General features: G+C 44.9%; 1 protein-coding gene across 20 annotated transcripts in view; it reads left to right on the top strand.

Annotated features, from left to right (window-relative positions):
• Positions 1 to 14,214: 14,214 nt before the first annotated feature.
• Positions 14,215 to 19,914, top strand: part of CAMK2G (calcium/calmodulin dependent protein kinase II gamma) — a 122,143-nt gene continuing 116,443 nt past the window's right edge. For 4 of the 20 annotated variants that reach the window (XM_054832754.1, XM_054832752.1, XM_054832751.1 and 1 more), the window contains exons 1-3: positions 14,217 to 14,501; positions 16,345 to 16,439; positions 19,132 to 19,203. In XM_054832754.1, the coding sequence (XP_054688729.1) occupies positions 14,437 to 14,501; positions 16,345 to 16,439; positions 19,132 to 19,203 (232 nt within the window). In that variant the 5' untranslated portion in view covers positions 14,217 to 14,436. Of the gene's footprint in view, positions 14,502 to 16,344; positions 16,440 to 19,131; positions 19,204 to 19,914 lie in introns of all 20 variants that reach the window. The other 16 variants (XM_054832760.1, XM_054832757.1, XM_054832759.1 and 13 more) reach the window with 9 other exon arrangements.

Genomic DNA, 19,914 nt, shown 5'->3' with positions numbered 1-19,914 from the left:
TATGTCAGGCATCCCTTTGGATCGCTCCCCTTTGCTGTTCCAGCAGCACTGCCTGTGCTGTTACTGAACGATGGATTTATGAAAACACCGAGGCCTGTTTACAGCAAAGTGTCTTGTGGGACCAGAATTCAACATTTTATGCCTGTTAGGAAGCAGCGAAGGGAATTGCATTACTGTCGATACGTGTGTGTTCTGCAGAAAGGAAGGCTGGAAAACATTTTAAAGCTCTTTCAGGCTTCAGAGGAAAATAATGTATCAGTAAATATAAACCAAGGAGAAGATCATGCAAAAAAGTTGTTCAGAAGGTGGGAGCCAGTTTGGTATCTTGGGCTGGGTTCCCTTGGTTCTCCCAAGGGCTGCATACCTCTGCTGAGGGTTGTGATCAACCTGTGCAGGCCCAGCTGATGGCTGGAGGGAGCATTCAGAGCCAGCTCGGGATCATGAGACCTTAACCAACCCCTTCAGGAACTACCAGCTCAGTTCTGCCCAGTCCATGGACCTTCATACCCCAAGGCTCTGGCTGATGGGGTAGGAATGGTGGTAAGCGCTGCTTGTGATTCAGTGGAGGTCGGGGCAGACCACTTGGGGAGGAGTGCGCTTCTGTAGGTAAGGCTGGCCCCAATGTACTCTTTGGGAGCCCAAGGTAGCAGCAGGGATGCGAGGAACTCTGGAGGACCATGTCAGCCTGATGTTCTAAGACCTATTAGCCTGATATTCACCTAGCAAGTCTAAAACTGCCTGGTTTGGTGAATTCCAGGGAAAAATACCAGGACTAGCTTCTTAATGGAAAGTATATGTTTATGGCATTTATTCCTTCTTTATTCCTCTGGATCCCCTTATTATTTTATATGCAAGTGTCACATCACTTTTCATTTGTTTCCTTTCTAATCTAAAAAGTCCCAGTTTACTTAATCTTCTCTGTTAGAGCAGCGTTCCATATATTTGGCTATCCTTGTTGCCCTTCTTACTTGCGAATAGTAATGGTCAGCTCATAGTCCATCGCTTCATATAAAGCTGGGATTTTCTTCCCCACAAATGTCACTTGACATTTATCTACAATAAATACTAGTGCAGGCAGACGAGAAGCAGTGGAAAAAAGCAAGAGTGGAAAAGTGTGGGATGCTGCCTTGTGGGGGCAGTGTGCGCTTGTGTAACTACAGTAACCATGACCGGCTTTACTTCTCAAGTGCGAACTGTGTGTTTGTTGTTTCAAGAATTTCTCTTATGCCAGAACACCTCCCCATCAGATCTGGCCTGATTTTTTGCACCTCCTGTACTCATGAACAGCGGGGCCATTACTTGAGGAAGTAAGTGCTTTTTCCCCACACACCTCCAGATCCCAGAGTTTTGTCTCTTTCTACTTTAGATCTCTTTGGAGTTTTTTTCTTTTTTTTTTTCCTCATAAATAGGCATGTTGAATTTCCCCTTATTACCCTCTCCAAGTAGAAGCTATTTGAAGGGATCCTGTAGAGATACTCTTTGTGGAGGTTGGGCTTTCAGCAAAGGTTGTGTAGGCAAACTGCTAAAACCAGTGGTTAGAGGTTCTCCTGCCTCTGGTGTGACACGTGACAGAAGCGAGTGGCACCTTCAGCCTGGAAAACCTTAATTCACAGTAGACTTCTCCTGGGTGCTGAAAGATATGCTTTTGGGACTTTGGTTTCTCTTCTGTTACAGTGTATATACAAACAGAGTATAGCATCACTGTTTTCTGAAAAACACAAGAAATTAATCATTGAGATGGGTTTGTTTGTTTGTTGTAGTACATCACCATGCTTAGAAATGTTTTGCAGCAGGAGTTTTCTGAGACGGACACAAAAGGAATGAGTACCTCATAGCTAGCCCAGCCTGATGTTAAACCTGCAGTAATTTTCAGGAAAAATTTCTTAAGTGAATTATGGAATGGTGGGGTACGCTTCCACATTTTCTCTTGTGTTTTTTCCCCTCCTTTTTATATGTAGTATTCAAAGACTGTTTTAAATAGATTCTTAGATATTAAATTTGAAAATATGTACTTGGCTGTCTTGCATAAATCAGGTATTTTCCTCAAATATATTAATGGATATCTGTCAATTCTCCTTTAAATAGTTAAAAAATACTGAGTGATAATTTTATAGCTGCCAAAATTCTCTTTAAACCTAGTAAACTGAATCTAAATGATGGTTTCTGATTTCTCCATTGAGGTAAATGACACAGAAAAGGGAGAGTTAGATTTCTTCAGAATCCTTTCTCTAAATTTTTTTTTGCCTTGATGAGGAGTTCTGCCTATGTAATGATGTCCAGGCATGACTTATTATTGCAACTCTCTTATTATCTCATTTTATTGTTGTACATCACTATGTAAATACTTGCTGACCTGTGCAAATAAGCAGCCCATCTCCAAAGAGCTCTGTTTACCTCCAAGAAGGCACAATAACCGTTCAGTAGAGGAAATGATTCATGAGGAGGAGGCAGGGTCACCTGCTTCAAGATCCTATTGTAAGGTTAGACTTTAACAAGGGAACGCTGGCAAATGAGCACAAAGAGGGTTTTACAGGCGCAGAGGACAACAAAAGCAGAAGTTGTAATGTCAAGAGTAGGACACACAGACACACAGCTGAAGCTGATTGAAAGGAATGTAGTTTTTCAATGCGAGTAATTCATAACCCCTTAAACTGGAAGTGTTTTCTTAGCTAATTAAACCACAGGATTAAATTGTCTAAAATTATTGTTCTGGATGTGGTTTTAGTCCTTGGGCAGTCTACAGATCTTGGCAGCTGGGGTCTTTACACCTGGGAGAGATTTCTGTGTGTCGTTTCCCAGCCTTAGCCGGGGTCGCAGCGAGCGTTCACCGCCGCGTTGGTGGTCAGACTTGGCAGCAGCTCCGCAGGGCGAGGGCGGCAGCTGCCACTAGCTGTCTCCTGGCGATGCTTTCTTCTCAAACACCTGACTGGTGATCAAAACTCTTCCAGTGCAACGTGCAGTTCAGCCGAGGCTCTGCTCCTTTCTACTAACATTTTTTGACTGTTAAGAAAGGAATTTGAAGCCATTGGGTTTGGACCATCTTTCATGGTTTTGTGTACTGTGATCTCCTGATGATGTTCCATTTTCACTGCTGTCTGTAGGACTTGAGATCTCGCCATACTGATGCTTGTTTTACAAATGCTAAATTGCATTGGCAATGGATTTCTATTTCTCTCACAGTGGCCTCTCCTTATTTTTGAGTCAGTAGTAGGATTGTTCCTGTAGTCACCGAAACTTTTTCTCTTCCTCACCTTCCACTCAGATGTCCTGTGTCTGTTTTAACTGTATGTAGCTTGCATGTTTTTTCTTGCTGCTTCTTAAATCTTTACTGCTACAAAACTTCCTGTATACACTATGGGCTGGGCTTCATGGACTAAGTACACAGCAGTGCTTCTCCTCCCTCTCACTTGTGCTGGATGGATTGACATGAGGATGAGTCCCCACAACTATCATTCCCTGAAGGCAGTGCTGAAAGCCACAGGCAAGTCCCAAATGTCGCTTGTCCTCTGCTCCTGTCCCTAAAACAGTTCCAGAAGCAAGTCTCATGGACAGGGTTGCACACAAGTTCAGTGTGTGCAGGACATTGTTGACTGTTGGCCTGTGCTGGCATTTGGAGAAGTTATGCTGGAGACTTGAATTCTGAATGTCGTTGCTGGGCTTTGCATTCGTACTGGCCTAAGGCTAGAGGAACCGTGTGTTGTGTGTTTGAGTAAAACATTATGCTAAAATGGTGGGATGGTAGCCAGAAACCATTGAGAGTAAGTATAGTTTTCACTTAACAGGACACTTGCTATTCTACTGGCTATAAACTTTGTAACTAGCAAAGCTTTAGCTGAGAGAAGGGCATTGCAAACACAAGAGGCCAGATTCTAACCTCTGGCAACTAGATACATTTCTGCCAGGTTTGGCCTGTTAGCAGGTGGACAAACAAGTACATATAACTTTAATGCACAAGGTGTGCATGGGGTCTGTAAGAAGGCTGCATCTCTAAATCAGCTGTGCAGGAGTCATAGCTCAAAACTGTGTCCATCACAATGTTTTATATACAGAAAAGAACAAATGTTACTCGTAGTAAAGCAGGTCTGTTGTCAGTGGTATTGAACAGTCACATGTGCCCCCAAAACTGGTGATCTAGGCAGCCACCTTTGTGATCTCAATCTTGATAAATATGCTTTAAAAAATGCGGAAGAAACTGTTTCAGTTACCAAGAAGTGCAGAGTCAAAAGGACAAAGATATAGATTGAAATAAATTGGCAATATTTAAGTTTAGAGAGTGTCTAAGTTGTTGACAAAAAATATGGGCACGATATGAAGCTATCCTCAAAGCAATCTATTGTAGCAAGAGAAATGGCATCATATGGGAGCTCCAAAAGTTTTGCACGTGCTTGTAAAACTTCTAAGTTTCACTCAGTAATGGTATTTCTAGTGATGTGCAATACAAATAAGTTTTTAACTCCTCTGTTCCCTCTGCTGAACGGGAGTGTGAGCTAGGAATAGGATTTTCAAGTCCTCAGCTGGCATCATTCATTTGTCAAATGAATTACCTCAGCTCCTGGGCCAACACTGTCCCAGCCCTGGCTTGGGGGCCATCCAGTGGAGTCAGGGACAGTCCAGACTGTGCTTTCACCTGCCTCCATGCCTGCCTAGGAAGAGAGATAGATGCCAAAGCTGAGACAGATGTTAATTCTGCAGGTTTTATTTACAGCCAGCAGGTGTGATTTCCATGGAGATCTTGCTCTTCCCTTGAGAACGGCAGCCCAGTGCTACAGCTGTGTGGGATCACAGAGTGCACGTCCTCTTCCAAACACTCTCAGAGACAAAAGTGAAATGACATTTGGCCCGTAATTGTAAAGACAGCATTTATTTTCTCATATAAACATAAAATGCTTTGTCACTCTTTTCTCTGACCCACCCACTAGCCTATCCTTTGCTGTAGGGAGCTCACTTTTTAAGTTAGTTGTCTCTGGATCCTTGGCCTTTACGTATTCTGACTTTTTTTTGTCTTGGAATATATATGTGAAAATGTCTTTCATCTATCCTTGAGCAGTTTATGTATCTATCTGCTTTTGTTCACATTCATGGGACTGTAGTACATATATACATACAGGCTACACGCCATCCATTTGCATGTAGATATGCACACCTCAGCATGAGTCACCCTATCCACATCTTCGTGACCAGAAACACAGTTCTGCTTCATGCATTCGCACGCACTTCTGTGATTTGCCAGTATTCAAGAAACGAACGGCCATGAGCTAACATCTTATTCTGTTGCTGTGATGTATTTTTTGGGAGTACTTTTTGAGTGTAACATAAGGACATTAAACATGGGAATAATACCTTCCTCTGCAGTATAGAGACTGCTTTAGATATTTTGAGGGCTTCTGAATGTGCAAATATTTGTGTTTCCGCACAGTCAGGTGTATTTGCCTCCTGCCCTTCAAAGGCAGGAAGTCTGTGTCACTGCAGACTCAGTGTGGTGGATTCTTAATGGGGATCCCAACCCAAACTGACAGATCTTGGGTGTAATTTTTTTAACCTGTCAAGAATCATCCTTTTTTCTTTTGCATTTTATTTTTATTAACAAGATACAAGGAACAAAGTACACTCGGAAGGAGGCATAGAAAGCAGTAACATTCACAGCCACTCCACAGAAAAGCGTTGCAGGAACACAACAAAGGTTTACCGAGTTTTTAATTCTGAATGGCACTCTGTGCTGAAGGCAGAGTTTTGGGGAGAAATCTGGTGAGAGCTGCACATTAAATTCAGAGTGGCACCACTGCATTGTCTTCACCCAAAATCAAGGTCAATAGGAAAGCATCTGTACCTGCTCATGTTGGAGGAGGGACCTGAATTCTGCCTTTCCGTGGCAGCTGCACTCCTGTGAGGTTGTGACAGAGTCACTGTCCCGCTCTCCGCCTCATTTCTCTCATTGTAAAACATGATTTACTTCACTTATTCCCACAGGCTTTGTGGCTGTTAATGGGGAGTGTAAATCACTGTTTTACTATTGCTCTGGCTGGGAAATCAGGCCATCTTTCTCACTGCATTTTCTCTGTTCATCACACGCTGGGAGAACTGAACCCTAGAGAAACTGGAGGGTTCAGCTACTGGGTGGAGGCTTCGCTGTGGTTCCCAAATACTGGCTTGCTGCGCTTGTTGGCTCAGGCTGTGTTTGTAAACACTCACAGGCCCTCTCCTTTGGATTGTTCTTTGGAGCCAGATTTTCTTTTGATGTTAAACAGGATGTGTGTGTTAATTAATTTCTTTTACTCAGGGTAGGAAATTGCTGCCAATGTTCTTTGAAGAGTCCTGTGAGCCATCTCTCCCATCACATAAACATTCAGGCAATTTTGGTTAAAGTGTTTATTTTTTTTATCTATGCATAAATGTTCATCTGGCTGTTTTACAGCGGAGAGGTTTTACAGGTTCCTTTAAAAATGTCAAAGTCATGTTTAAACAGTTACTGTTTAAACTGAGGAGATGAAGCACTGAACCAAGAGGATTCAGAGATGAAAAAATGAAAACCAGTGTTTTCTGCTAACAGGTGTTATTTGAGAGTTTAGTGCTGGTGAAAGTGATGGTGAAGTACTTTGGAGACTGATTGCTTCTGCATCTACTCCTTTGTGCTTGTACTGTGGACATGGTTAGTGAAAATACACCCTTCCTGCCTTAGTCCTATATTGAAAGGACTTCTGCCTGGCGATGACAGGAAAGTGCAGGCTCTGTAAATGTTGCCTTCCTCAGACTGCCGGGAGGGGACAGTTCATGCCAATTACAGCAGTGACATTTGTGATGTGGAGGTACGCTACTTCATGGTTTATAATGGTTCAGGAGGCTATGATGAATAAATGTTGCTTGTGAGGTCTTCCAGATCCAGACTAATCTCTCGGGAGGAAAAGCACTGAGAATCCCAGTGCTGGATGATTCTTTCATTTTGCACATTATAATGCTGCACTCCCACTTGGGTAAGGAGCACAGGGTGCTTCTTTTCAAAACCCAAAACTTTTGAACTGCAAGGTTGACAAAAAATAATCAAACTTTACAGAATGCTATTAAGTTATATTTAAGTTGGAAGAATGAAAAACCCTGTATTTTTAAAATAACTTTCTCTTTTCGTGATAGCATTAAATAACTCCAGTCTTAGTTTGATGTTTAATTGGTAGGGTGTTATGATTTGAGAGCTGAAGCAGTTCAAACTGATCAGTCTATCCCATGCTACCAGACATGCACAGTATTTTACCAAACAAGACCAGACAGATGCCAGACAGATGCCTTGTTATGAAGAAACTGCAGTTTGAGTATCTTTCAAGATACTGTACAATGGCAGATTCCCCAAGGGAATGATTTGGTCTCTGTAATCTCAAATGTCTACATACACTTCAGTGCAGGTTTGTGTCTAGAACTCTTATTCTTGGGCAATAATACACAGCCATTTAAATCAAGACCTAACTGAGAACTTAATGGAAAAATTTTAGTATCTCCCCAAGGACTGTGCCATAAATTCAACTGAGATGACAAGAGGAAGGAATTGCAAGATGGATAGTGTGAGATACATGAAGTTTATCTTTAATTTGAGTTGAATTCAAACAGAGCTAGTAATGGCCAAATGTTATGATTACTTTGGTGGTGAGAGTTAAATTGGAGGTTTTCCCAGGCTCCATTTTAAAATGCAAAGAAACAAAATTTGTTGTAGCTGGCACTAAATGGAGGTCTGTTTTTTTAGCAGTAGCAATAGATGGCAATGACTGATCCACAGAAAGCAAACTGCTCATTTCCTTTTGGTTATGGGTGACCCACAGCAATGAGGGAGTTGCTTGTGCATATTCCTCTCAACACGGTGAAAGACAGCATTCAGCTCATGAAACTGTCCATCCGTCATCTTTTTTGCAGTATTAGCCTTCCCCTGGACAGAGACCTTGTTTAAAAAATGAGGGAGATCCCCCCCCAGGATGTGGCATCAGTTTTCAGTATTCATTCAATAATCAGTGATGTATAATACCATACAATATTTTAAGTTGGCGGAGATATCTGGGATGTAAGGAGAAATCTGTATTCATCCTTTACGTAACAGTCATTAAGTCACGCAATCTTGTATAAACAAACAGTGTGAATCTTAAAATAGCCCCTGGACATTCCACTGTGATGGCCATATTCAAATGAATGTTCAAGATGTTTTGCCACTATCATATACCCACACAGTAACCCTTCGGTGACAGCAGAGCTGTCAGCAGAGACAGTATTAAGCTACACTCGGCACTGGACACACAGATCTGTTCACTTGCTCTGGTGAAGCAGGAAGATCTGCTTCTCTGTCGTCCACCCACCAAGGGAGGCAATAGACATGAAACATTTTGAGGCTAAGCTCATCTGAGGGTGATTTTAACATGCCAGTTATTGTTACAGGATAATTATTAGAGGAATTCATGGAACATGACCTTGTTGCCATATAAATGGTGGGAAACCCTGTTCTTCACCTGCTTAACAATTGACATTGGCCAGTTTCAAGAAGGTAGGAATGAAAACTTGGAATTCTTTGAGTGCAATATTATTAATATTGCTATAGATACAGAACTAGAGGAAATTGTTCTTACTGCTCAGAACATTTGTCTGATTTCTGTAATCCTTGCTGGTGTTTTTGATAGCATCCTACTGATACATTTCAAAGGATAGTTTAGATACAATAAAAGCATAAATATTTTGTGGGACTGATCAGTTAAGAGAGCAGCCAGTAGACATAGCAGCTCAGCATTCAGAAATTGTTTAGTGGTGTCTCTCAAGCAAAGAAAGCTTCAAAGAGGTGGCTGGAAAGGCTCCTCTTATGGAGCTCACTCAGTTTCTAACCTAGACCTAGGCTTGTATTGGAGGCACTTGGATTTTCATGAGATGAGAAACATAAAATCAGGCTGCTGCAGCCCCTTCTGTATGGGTCTGCAGGTGAAGTACTCAGCTCTTCAAGACTGTCCATGTGTTATCTTCCACCAGGCTTTGCCTATATCATGTGTACTTGTGCAGGAATCTAGAACAGGCTGTGAAATCAGTCGATAAACCCGGTATTGATCCCTCAGTAAAGGCAGGATAAGGCTGCAGAGAAAAGACCGTGTGAAGTGAGCTTATGGCAGCTAAATGAGCTGAACGTGTACTGAACGCTTCCCTTTCCTAGTTGGGGACCTAACCTGTGCTTCTGAAATCCAAAGTCTCAAGCACTTCAAGCTGAGAGGAAAATACCTCGTGTCTAGGTGGCTTGCAAAAGTCCCAGTGAAAGGCATGTGTCCCGGTGAGTCCCCAGGGGAGCTGGGGAACCAGGCAGGCTGCCAGCAAGTACATAGAGCCTGCCTGGGGGCACCCAGGCTCTGAGACCCTGCCAGACTGCAGCTACCCCCTCCTTTGTCTGAACTCCCCTGGGGGCAGCGACCCACAGCACTGAAGAGCAGAGATGTATAGAACAGGGCTGGCCATTTGGACATACCTACTGACCCTGTCTCATAACAGGAGAGAGCACTCAGTGACATTAAAATAGAACAAATTTGTAATGATATCAGATTATATGTTTTATGAGCCATATAATTAACATGCGACACTCAGTGCCATGGGATATTATTGACTTAAATAGCTTAGTAAGTATCAAAAAGGATTAAGCATTGACATGAAACAGAGTAGCATATGCACTGACACAAGCTAGGATCAAAATTACAAGGGCTACCAATCCTTGTGCTTCAGGGCATATTTTGATCATCAGCTTGGGGTTAGGAGGAAAGCCACTCTCTAATCCAGTAGTGTGCAGTATGCATGTGGGTTATAGTTATACGTATCTCTTTATTGGCCTGTTTTGATTCCTTTCCCTGCTCCTTCTCTGTCTTCCTTTCATCTCCTCCTGTTCCCCCTCCCTCACATTTATCGTCTGGAATAGGTCACTACTGAAGACAGAACACTAAACTAGATGGATGGCTGAAGAGTCCGTACTAATAGGGTAATTTAATGTTTGCTTCTCTCTAGAACTCTAACATTTATTTCAAATATAAATTTTATATTCACTCGCTAAAAAGTTCCTCTCCTTCCAACCTTTCTTCTATGCATGCTACTTTTTATTTTTATCAGCTACACCTACAAATCCACTTAGACTCATTTGATTCATGATTTTTCAGAGGTAACAAATGAACCTTAGCTTGGGAGAAAGAAGATAACATTAAAGGAACCTGATTTTTCTGGTAGCTAGATATTCAACAATTGCTTAAGTCAAAATGTTTTTGAGAGATCTCGTATTGTATAGCCAACATGAATAATCACCTATGAAAATAAGGGGTGAGTCTGTGGACAGTCATGATAAAATGATGCTCAATTTAGGTAACTTTGCAAAATAATTGTTAAGAATTTTAACACTTTCGTCATTGTCACCTGCCAAAAAAATTCCTCATTTTAAGATGATGCAGTATTTCACAGAATTCGAAGGGTCTGGGTGTTTTGTTTTGTATTTTCATTTGTTACTATACTGAAGTAGTGCCAGGAAGCCCCACATAAAAGCAGGGCAGGTTGAATTTTCTGTCCTGTAAATGCCTTGTGAGTGAAAAGACCCACATGGAGTTACTCACTCTAAATAGACAGACTGGACAACACAGGCATAGAGAAGAAAAATTACTTGATTCTTTGTGGGACCCCAAATTAACAGCAGAAACCCAGAGAATGTCTATTTAAAAAATGTGCCTACTCATTTCATTCATTGTTTCTTTCTTTTTTGCTTCTTGCCTTCACCCTCTGAGACTGATTTCTAACTCCACCCATTCTTACTCTTCCCAGGTCCTTTATTTTTGTTAACACCCTCTCTTGATATCTGGCACTAGGCAGCGCTGCTCCACTCACAGACTGATACATGCTGTCCTTTGGCTTAGTCAACCTTGCTAAGAAGATGCTATCATGCAGCTCCTCCAGCATCCTTCCCATTTTCCACAGTGGGTTGAATTCCAGTTAGTTTCTGTGAACTCATTTTGTAGTCCTTCACTCTGCTACCCTAAAGACCAATGCTTTTGTGTTGTTGCCTTCCCACAGACATTCTTCAACATGCCAAAGCTGACCTTAGGCTCCATGGACAGATGGGGCCTGATCCAAAGTCCATTAATGTCAGAGGAAATGTCCATTCAGGCCCATGGGCTTTGCATTTTACATACTTTCTTTAGTCCCTCTTACTTGACTCCAGTTATTAAAATCAGATTAATCCCTGACAGATCCCTGACAGTTAAGTGTACTGTATAAGCCAACCTCTGCTACTTCAAAAGATAGAGACCAAAACTGCTACTCTGCTAATGTGAAATCTGCAGCTGGCTAATACTAAAAGCGAGGCATTACTTCCAGATTTCATTCCTGCATAACTGAGGCCAGAATCTCACTTACTGTTCATTAGCTGAATCTCCCATTACTACCACACAGGCTCTCTCAAAACCATTTCCTACTGTTCAGACGTTTTTTGGTCCCTACAACATTATTCTGCCCAGGCACCATTCAAGATTCACCTCTGTTCGCAGTTTTACTCTCAGTACAAGGAGACTGCTATGTCAGCCAGAACATCAATATTTCTTTCTGTTGACACAATACTCTCTTATCCATATTGCCACCCCTCCTCCTGCTTCATTTTGTCTACATTCCTTTTGAAAACTCTACTCCCATAATTTAGTCTCCCACTCAGTACTTGGTTTAATCAAGTCTGTCACTCAATTTATATCCCACTTCTCACTTCACACAAGTTTCTCGGTTAGCAATCTGTTTCTGTAGCACTTGCTATGCATAACACATGGTTAGCTTTTCTTTCCACACTTGCTTCTCTGTTCCCTTTCTGATTTCCAGACCTCACTTTTCCTTGTAACACTTGATGAGAAACTTCCTCTTCTGTCTCCCTCCTTTTATGTTCCTTATGTATTTTTATGAGACCACTGCAATCAAGGCTTCTTAATATCATGGGGTGCTTTGTGTAGGGCACAGAACAGTCCTTGAGTCCAGTTAAAAGAGTTTTCAGCTGGAGAATCTCACTCAGTTTAATACATAGCTTTAGGTAAACCTCTCCTGTTGCTGTATTTCTTTGTTGTGGCTTGTACCCCTTTCCATCTTCATCATCTTTCCTCGGTTTGTAGGGACACAGGACAAACACACGAAAGTTCAGATTCTCTCCCTCTGGCTGCTCATTCAGCACAGTGTGCTAAAATCTGGTCTTAAACATCCACCCTCAGTGTTTGTGCTGAGGAATAGAGAGCGGAACAGAGGATTCCTGTCCCAGTTGCTCCATACATTTTAACACAGGGGACAGAGTTGTGTATATCTTGACTACATTGCCTAGTGCAACCACACCACAAACTTAGCTCACCTTTCCTGCACAAAGAACATCCAATTTCATTTTGGATGGTGGAAGTGCATCACAGGTTGGGTATCAGCAACATTGCCCACCACTGCATCTACAATCTCCCACTTGAGTTTCATGTTATCCGTAAATTCCCCTGGATTGTGGGTTGTCAGACTGCTTTCATCCTCATCTGCAACTCTTCTAGCTGTTAGAGAAACTGGTGAGGCTGAATGAGGCTGTTGGAGCAGTTTTAGCTCGGCAGGAGGCAGATTCACTAGTTGGCACCTGTTGGATAGATCATTTGTTGGTTCTCTGAATTATTCTGCTGGATCAGCAGGTTTCCAGGTTTAAACGCTGGCATGGTGTAAGACGCAGAATGCCGTTGTTTCATAATCACCTTCTAGAAGTATTGCTTTGTTGTAATGCTACTGTTATGTTGTCCTACTTTTGCTACTTTCTGCATAGGCTGGGTGAATTTTTGTCCATTGCATTACTTAGGTGTAGACTTTGCAGCACTGTGCTGGCTGCATTTAACCTGGAGATGGGGAGCAGAGGGGATATGCTGGTGGCTCCTGTCACTGCTTTTCATGTGATTGAATAACATGACAATTTCCTAGTCCAGTCACAGAGCAGTAGTGCATGGTACTTATACAGTACTTTTCATTTTCAGATCAGTTTAACACTGCTCCTGGTTTATGGTACGCTCATCTGTCTCTCTGTACATTTTTAACGCAGCTCATGCTCCCAGTCGCGCCAGAGAGGCCAGAGCAGCCCTTCCCTCTCTGGCTGGATCAGTGACTGTCCTATATAAATCTGCATATTAAGCAGATTTGGCAATTGTTCAGACAGAGACAGACTCAAGTAAGAGGTGAAAATAAACTTGCTTATAAAGGCACTGCAGACAGCACTCTCAGATGGTATGCTATTAGAGACAGAACAGAGGCCGGTTTGTTTTCTTTTGCAGTTGGAGACAGATGATTTCTGTTTGTCTTCTGCATCCAAGTCCCATCACCATAAACCATACGTGTGTGCGAATGCCGGGTCTCATTCTTTAGCAGATTCATGACGTTTCGCGCGTTACCGCTCTACCTCTGCACCAGATGGTTCGTGTCCTCGGGGACTGCCACACGCACCCCCAAGGTCGGGCAGTCTGACAGAGCGAGCCGGGCCCAACTTTGAGGTGGGTCGGGAGGAGAACTTGGGGCTCCGCTTCCCCCTCTGGCGGGGGGCAACGCAGCGCGCCCGGTCCCCTGCGCTGGGCGGTGGCCTCAGACTGCAGCCAGGGCGGGCGGCAGCGGCCGGGAGCTGCCTTTTCTTCCCGCGCCTCCTCCTCCACCGCCGGCCGGAGCACGCACGGAGGGAGCCGGGTGGCGGCTGCTGCCCGCCTGGAGGCGGCTCGCGAGCCGGAGCACGCGGGGGCCAGGTCGCCCTGCACGAGCCCCGCTGACGTGCACCCGGGGGAGGGCGGCGGTAGCGGCGGCCCCCCCTTACCCTCCCCTCCACACTGCACGCAGGAAGTTTATCCGGCCGCGGCTCTGCCCACCCCGGGCGTTGCGGCCCCGGCCCGACGCCCCCCGCGGGGGCAATTAAGAGAAATACTCCCCGGTGCGCTCGGGTGGGGGTTTCTTCCCGGCCCTGTCGCCTGTGGAGCAGAGCGGCTGTCGAGCCCGCCGCAGTCTGCCCGCCCTCCCTGCGCGGGGGCGGGGGCGCTGACTGCAGTGCCCGCGGCCGCGGGCGGTGGGAAAGCGGCCGCGCCCCGGCTGCAGCCCCCCGTGCGGGCGGCGGCGCAGCGGGCGCCCCGGGAGCGCCCCCGGCGGCCACACCCCGCGGCGGGCCGGGGCCGGCGGAGGGGCGGAGGGAGGGGGCCGGCGCGGGGTGTCTCCGAGCCAGTTCTCGCGGTGCTGGCCAGGCTCAGCCTCCTTCCCCTCCCCGGCGAGCGGTGACTGTGCACGGCGGAGCGGGGAGCGCCGAGCCGGGCGCGGGGGGAGCCCGCGCCGCCCCGCCGAGCCAGGAGGGAGGCCGCCGAGCAGCGCGCCCGCCCGGCCCGTCCCGGCCCGTCCCGGCCGCCCTGCCCCATGCCCCAGCGGCACTGAGCCTCCCGCAGCCCGAACATGGCCACCACGGCAACATGCACCCGCTTCACCGACGAGTACCAGCTCTACGAGGAGCTTGGCAAGTACGGAGCCCGCTGCGCGCCCCGCGCCGCGCCCCGCCGCCCGCCCCGGCCCCGGGACCCGCCGGCACTGCCGGGAGCCGTGTGCCGGCGCCCCGGCTCTCCCGGGAGCCGGAGGAGGATTAGCTGCCGCGCTGTAATCCTGCTCTCCAACCCCCCGTCCATCCCAGCGGCATCGCCGCTGGAAGGAAAGGTGTTTTTACGCCCCTGGGTCGTCCCCGCCGCTGGATGGGGTGTCCCCGCAGCTTGCCTGGGGCTACGCGCTCCTGTTGCACCCCGGGACTTCCTCTCTTCCCCCCCTTGCCCTCCTCAGGAGTAGGCTGCCGCGTTCTCCAGCCCGCACCGTCTCTCCGGTACACGTTGCTGTTCCTTTCAACTGTTTCTGTGCTGGGACACGGCACTATTAATGCCACTCTGCGATGCTTCGGTCCTCACTTCCTTGTCCCTGTGAAAGGACCAGGTGCTGCTGCACCACGCTTCTCTCTCCCTCCCTTCCTTCCCTCCATCTCCGCACTTGTCTCTGCATTGGCAGACCTGCTGCTGCACCCTAGGACAGGGCTTTGCAGGGGGACCCTGTGGGACAGGAAAGCAGCGTAGCAACGGCTAGGGTAGGATTATGGGGACAGTGCTTTCCTGGGTGCTGCTGCTGCTCTCCCCCTCCCTCCCTTCCTGCACCAACTGCTGGGCTCTGCTGCATCTCTTCTCTCCAGCCCGGTGTCCCCATCCCTCCCCACACTGCTGCAGCTGTGTGTCACAAGCCCGGGCTCCAGTGCTGGTGCTCACCTTGCTGCTTATTGGTTTGTATGTAGAGGTTGAGGAAGGGGAGAAAAAGGCAGGACTCTGCAGTATCAGGAGGATTCAAGCTATTTTAGGCTCTCTGTAGGGCTAACTGTCCTGTGGGGCCCTTGCGCAGCTTCTGTTCCCCTTTCTTATACTTTAGACATGTACATTTGTCCACAGATGTGGGTTCGTGTTCCTGGTCTGAAGGAAATGGATTTTTCTGCCACTTTCCTCTTGTTCTTTTTCCCTTTTCAGATCTTTCCTGTAAAGCCAGTCATTATTATTTTCCCACCCTGTTTTGTTTTTTTTTTTTAAAAGAAGGGACCGTTTTCAAGTGCTTATCTGTGTAGTCCTGTAGATTTTGAGTCCCTATCGTTTCACCTTGATCTCTGTTGTATTACCTCCTTTTTCCTCAGAGAAATCCTTCTTTCCTCTCTCTCGGTCCTCTTCTCCGAGTGGCTCTATGGAATAGTTGTAATAATATCAATAGTCCAGCTTGAGAAAATGTGCAAAGCCTCGTAGCTTCCTACTCACTTCCTTAATAGGTACATGCTTATCCCCATTTTGCAGGTGGCTAGACTAGGTAAGAGAACTAGTAACTTCTGCAAAGTGTTGCAGCGATTTTGTGACTGAGCTGGCACTTGAACATGGGAGAAATGAGTCCTGGTTGTCTGATGTAACTGCTGGGGATACTGTCTTTGAGAGATGGACTTACCAGCTAGTGTTTGCAGTGTCGTTCTGGGCTGCTTGTCTCCTGTTCATCAACCCCTTTGTGTCCCACTTCTGTGCCTGCATGGTCTCTCTCTCTCCCTGCGCAGAGTGCTGTTCTTACTGCACTGTCTGAGGGGACTTGAGGGGTCTTCAGGAGGCTTGAGTACCGTATAGACTGGGTTATATTTGCTGATCAGACAGCACACGCTGTTCATCAGATTCTCATGTGTTGTTTCCCTCCTCTGTAAGTCTTCTACCCTGCCCTTAATCTGGTCTGCTCTGGGGATAGAAATTGCTGCTATTGTATTCTCATTTTTCAGTTTCATAGCTCCTACCTTCTTTATTTTTCTTCTAGGGGAGCCTTCTCTGTGGTCCGCAGATGTGTAAAGAAAAGTTCATCACAGGAATATGCTGCAAAAATCATCAATACCAAAAAACTGTCAGCCAGAGGTTAGTGTCTTGATCTACCCTTCTTCCTTTTATTAACAGAAAATACTTCACTGAAGCTTTAATAAGTTTAAGGGATCTGAAGTTGCTTGTCTCGGTCATTATTTCAGTGTTACAAAATAATTGAGTTGTGTGGCAAAGAGGAGATTGAAAGGAGGTAGCATAGAATGATAGAAAAATTCCTGTATCTGGACATGGATACTATATGAAGTGATGTTGCCTTTTTTCTTTTTGAGATCTTTCTTCTGCAAGCTGAGCTAGAGGTATGTTTATAGAAGATTTATCTATGTGTGTGTGTACTGATCACTCATAATAAAGACAAGTGTTGCAGACTGATTTTGCTGAATGTCTTTTCTACCTAGGAGATCTGTCTTACCAGAACAGATGTGATTATTTTTTTTGAAGGATAGATGCTACATGCCTCGCTCCTTTCATGCTGTAGTTAAACATGGTGTGTTTGGAAACTAACAAGTTTGCATTCAAATGCAGAAGTAGGTTGGATGGAGAAATCTTGTGTATTTGACTTCTCAACAAATTAGAACAAGTATTTTTTGCTTTCCTTAGTCCTGGAGACTTCCAAAATCTGAAACCAGACTGTAGTCTTATGAAAAGAGAAAAAAATCTGAACTCTTCCCCCAAATGCGTTGGTCTTCTGTTTTGTAGGGATGTACGTGTGCATGAAGGGTTGTGTACCTTGTAGTATGCAGTGAATGTGTATCTTCTAGGGTGTAGGGAATCCCTTACAGGGATTAAAGTTGCTTCGCAGGTGGGGTGGATGAGGAGTAGAATGAGAGAAACTGAGCTACAGTAAAAGATGCTGAAAGCAGAGAGTGCAACAAGTTGAGATGCCTTTCTAGAAGAGGTGAACAAAACAACATCTAAGTCCTTAGAGGCCTTTCAGATTTGACAAAATTAATGTATTAGGCCCTTGACTGTCTTGCTAGTTGAATAGATGACTTAGTGGGGGGGATTGACAGAAGTGAAGAAAAAGCAGGAGGAGGAGGCAAATGATCTTGATAAATGATTTAGAAGTGAAGAATGTTTTCTTCTTTTTGCCGGAATACAAAATATGATAAGAGCAGAAGATGGCTTGAAGAATGGTGAAAAATTTCCACAGAAGTAGAGTGCTGTGCCATGCAGGTTGATTTTTTTTTTTTTTCTAATTCCCACCCCACCCCCAACTTGTGGAAGTAAGCATATGTGATAGCATGTTGTTTTAGTATCTAGCCTGAGTGAGGGCACGTTGAGGACCAACCAGTGGAGCCCTAGATTAAACAATCTAGGAGGTGGCCGCTGTGAAAATTGGTGTCCCCTCCATGGTCAGGTGACAGTGCCCACTCATGTAGATGGGATATCCAATCTCTTGAGTTCAAAATTAGTTCAGCTTAATATGGGAAAGGTTTGAAGGGTGGCTTTGCTTTGCTGACGGCCATTAATGCCATGTTCGTTCTGCAGAGTTCCCCGTCCATCCTGTAGTGAGGACTAAAGCTCGGGAGAGCTGTCTTCTCAGATGCTAGTTGACACAAACCTGCTTAGAGAAGGGAGAGGATAGCTTGATAACTGATTGCAAATGAGAAACCATTTTCTTACACAGGAGGTGGTATTGAAGTTAACTCTGGAGATCAGAAAAATGGGGAAAACTGCAGCATGAATAGAGTTGAAACAAAATTCGGAAACATATTAGCAGAAGTCCAAAAGTAGCAGAAGAACTAACTGAGTCGGTTTTTAAGTGTTTGGGCACCTAATGAGTTAGAGGGAGCAATGTATAGATTCTAATTGTTTTTCATATTAAGGTGATGACAGTTTTATGAGCCAGCAAGTAAGAAAAGTAAGGGTGAATACAGGCCATGTTTTCATCTACTACTGATGTTCTAGATTTCCTACCTTCCTACAAATAAAATACATTGAGGATACTAGCCTGGTCCTCAGCTACATAACTCAAGGCAGCTGGTAATGATTTACTTCCAAAAGTATTGGTTAGGTAGAGGGCAAGTGTGGGAAGAGTCAAGAAAGAAAATGGATGTTTCTGCTTTTACAGAAGAATATCAGAAACAAGGGACTGATCAGGTTTCGTTGAAGTCTTATCTGAGGACTAAAGAATCTGCATTTACAGTGAAAAGTGGATGGTGATTTCAGCTGAATATATGGGTTCCACAGTTATTCCAGCTGTGTTTGCTGATAGCTCAAGTGGTTAGTACAAAAAGGGACCGAATATTTTGATAGGAACTTAGTGAATTCACCTTGGAATAGGTCTTTAAAGCACTGAAGGAAAAATGCATGCTATTTAGACGTTGCAGCTGTAAATCAGTGATTAGGGAGATTTGATTCAGCAACCTGAAAATGAAAGTCTTTGGGAAAGGCATTTTAGAAAGCTGTCTCCCTCAGGAGGAGAATTACGGCGTTAATTCTGCAGTATCCTGGATATATGTTGCCTGATGCTTCCTCTCCCCGAGGTGGCACTTCTCCCTGGGGAGGTCATACCTCTGCCCAGCGATACACACACAGGGCTCTCCTGTGCACCCAACTGCACGCCTCTCTGTTGCGCAGGTTAATCCACCCTCCTGACCTGCCTCTCGCGATGTTGGTTTTCATATAGGCTTGGTCACAGTGCCAGAATATTCCCTCATGTGGGGACACCTTGCCCCTCTCCAACTTAAGCATAGCTACAGTTAACATTTTGTACCTTCTTTAGCAGAATTTGAACCTGTATCGATACCTGACGTAGTAACTGCTACTTCAAGAGCCAGCGTCTTGCTGCTACTGAGAAGTATGTATAGCCCATTGCTGCTTCGCAGAAGTTTTACCTGCTCTAGTGCTTCCCTTGATTATGTCCAGGGAAATGGTAACAAAGCCTTGCTGTCCTTCCACAGTACTTCTTGTTACCTTTATTTTTCAAGACTCTTGATGAAGAAATACTAGATAGCTGACTGGGAAGTGCTGAATAGCTTGCTGTACATAGCTGAAAAGGAGGAACACTTCAGGGTGAATTGTATGTGTTTAAAGAGTTCTGTATTACTTGACATGTTTACCAAACTGATTTCTTAAAGCAGTAAACAGTTGAAGAGACATGGTGCTGTTACAGGGCTTCTCTCTGAAAGCAAGGAGGATGAATATGGTGCTGGTCTTTGACGGGTGGTCCTAACAACTTCAGTCTATTAAGCTTCACCCTTCATAAAATATAAAGTCAGATATTGAGAGGAGAGTCTCTTTATTGTCTATGATTTTTGGATGCCTGTTCTCTTTCTTTTTTAATAAATCATGTCAGTAAGAGCTGGTCTAGATTAAAATTCATATTTCAGCTTTAATGAAGTATTTGCTATTATTCATATTGTGTTGATGCTTAAGACTGCCCAGTGAAGAGTATGCCAAGAACTTTAATGTTAGATAGGGGCCAAATTGTTGTGGAAAGGGAGAGGAGACAGACTTCACCTTAGTGTTCAGCTGACATGTAAGAGCAGCGGTTATTACACATGGGGGG

Source organism: Grus americana, chromosome 7 (genome assembly GCF_028858705.1).
Source record: "Grus americana isolate bGruAme1 chromosome 7, bGruAme1.mat, whole genome shotgun sequence".
NCBI lineage: Eukaryota > Metazoa > Chordata > Aves > Gruiformes > Gruidae > Grus > Grus americana.
The sequence above is the reverse complement of the archived record's forward strand: the minus strand, read 5'-3'. Positions and strand labels throughout refer to the sequence as shown.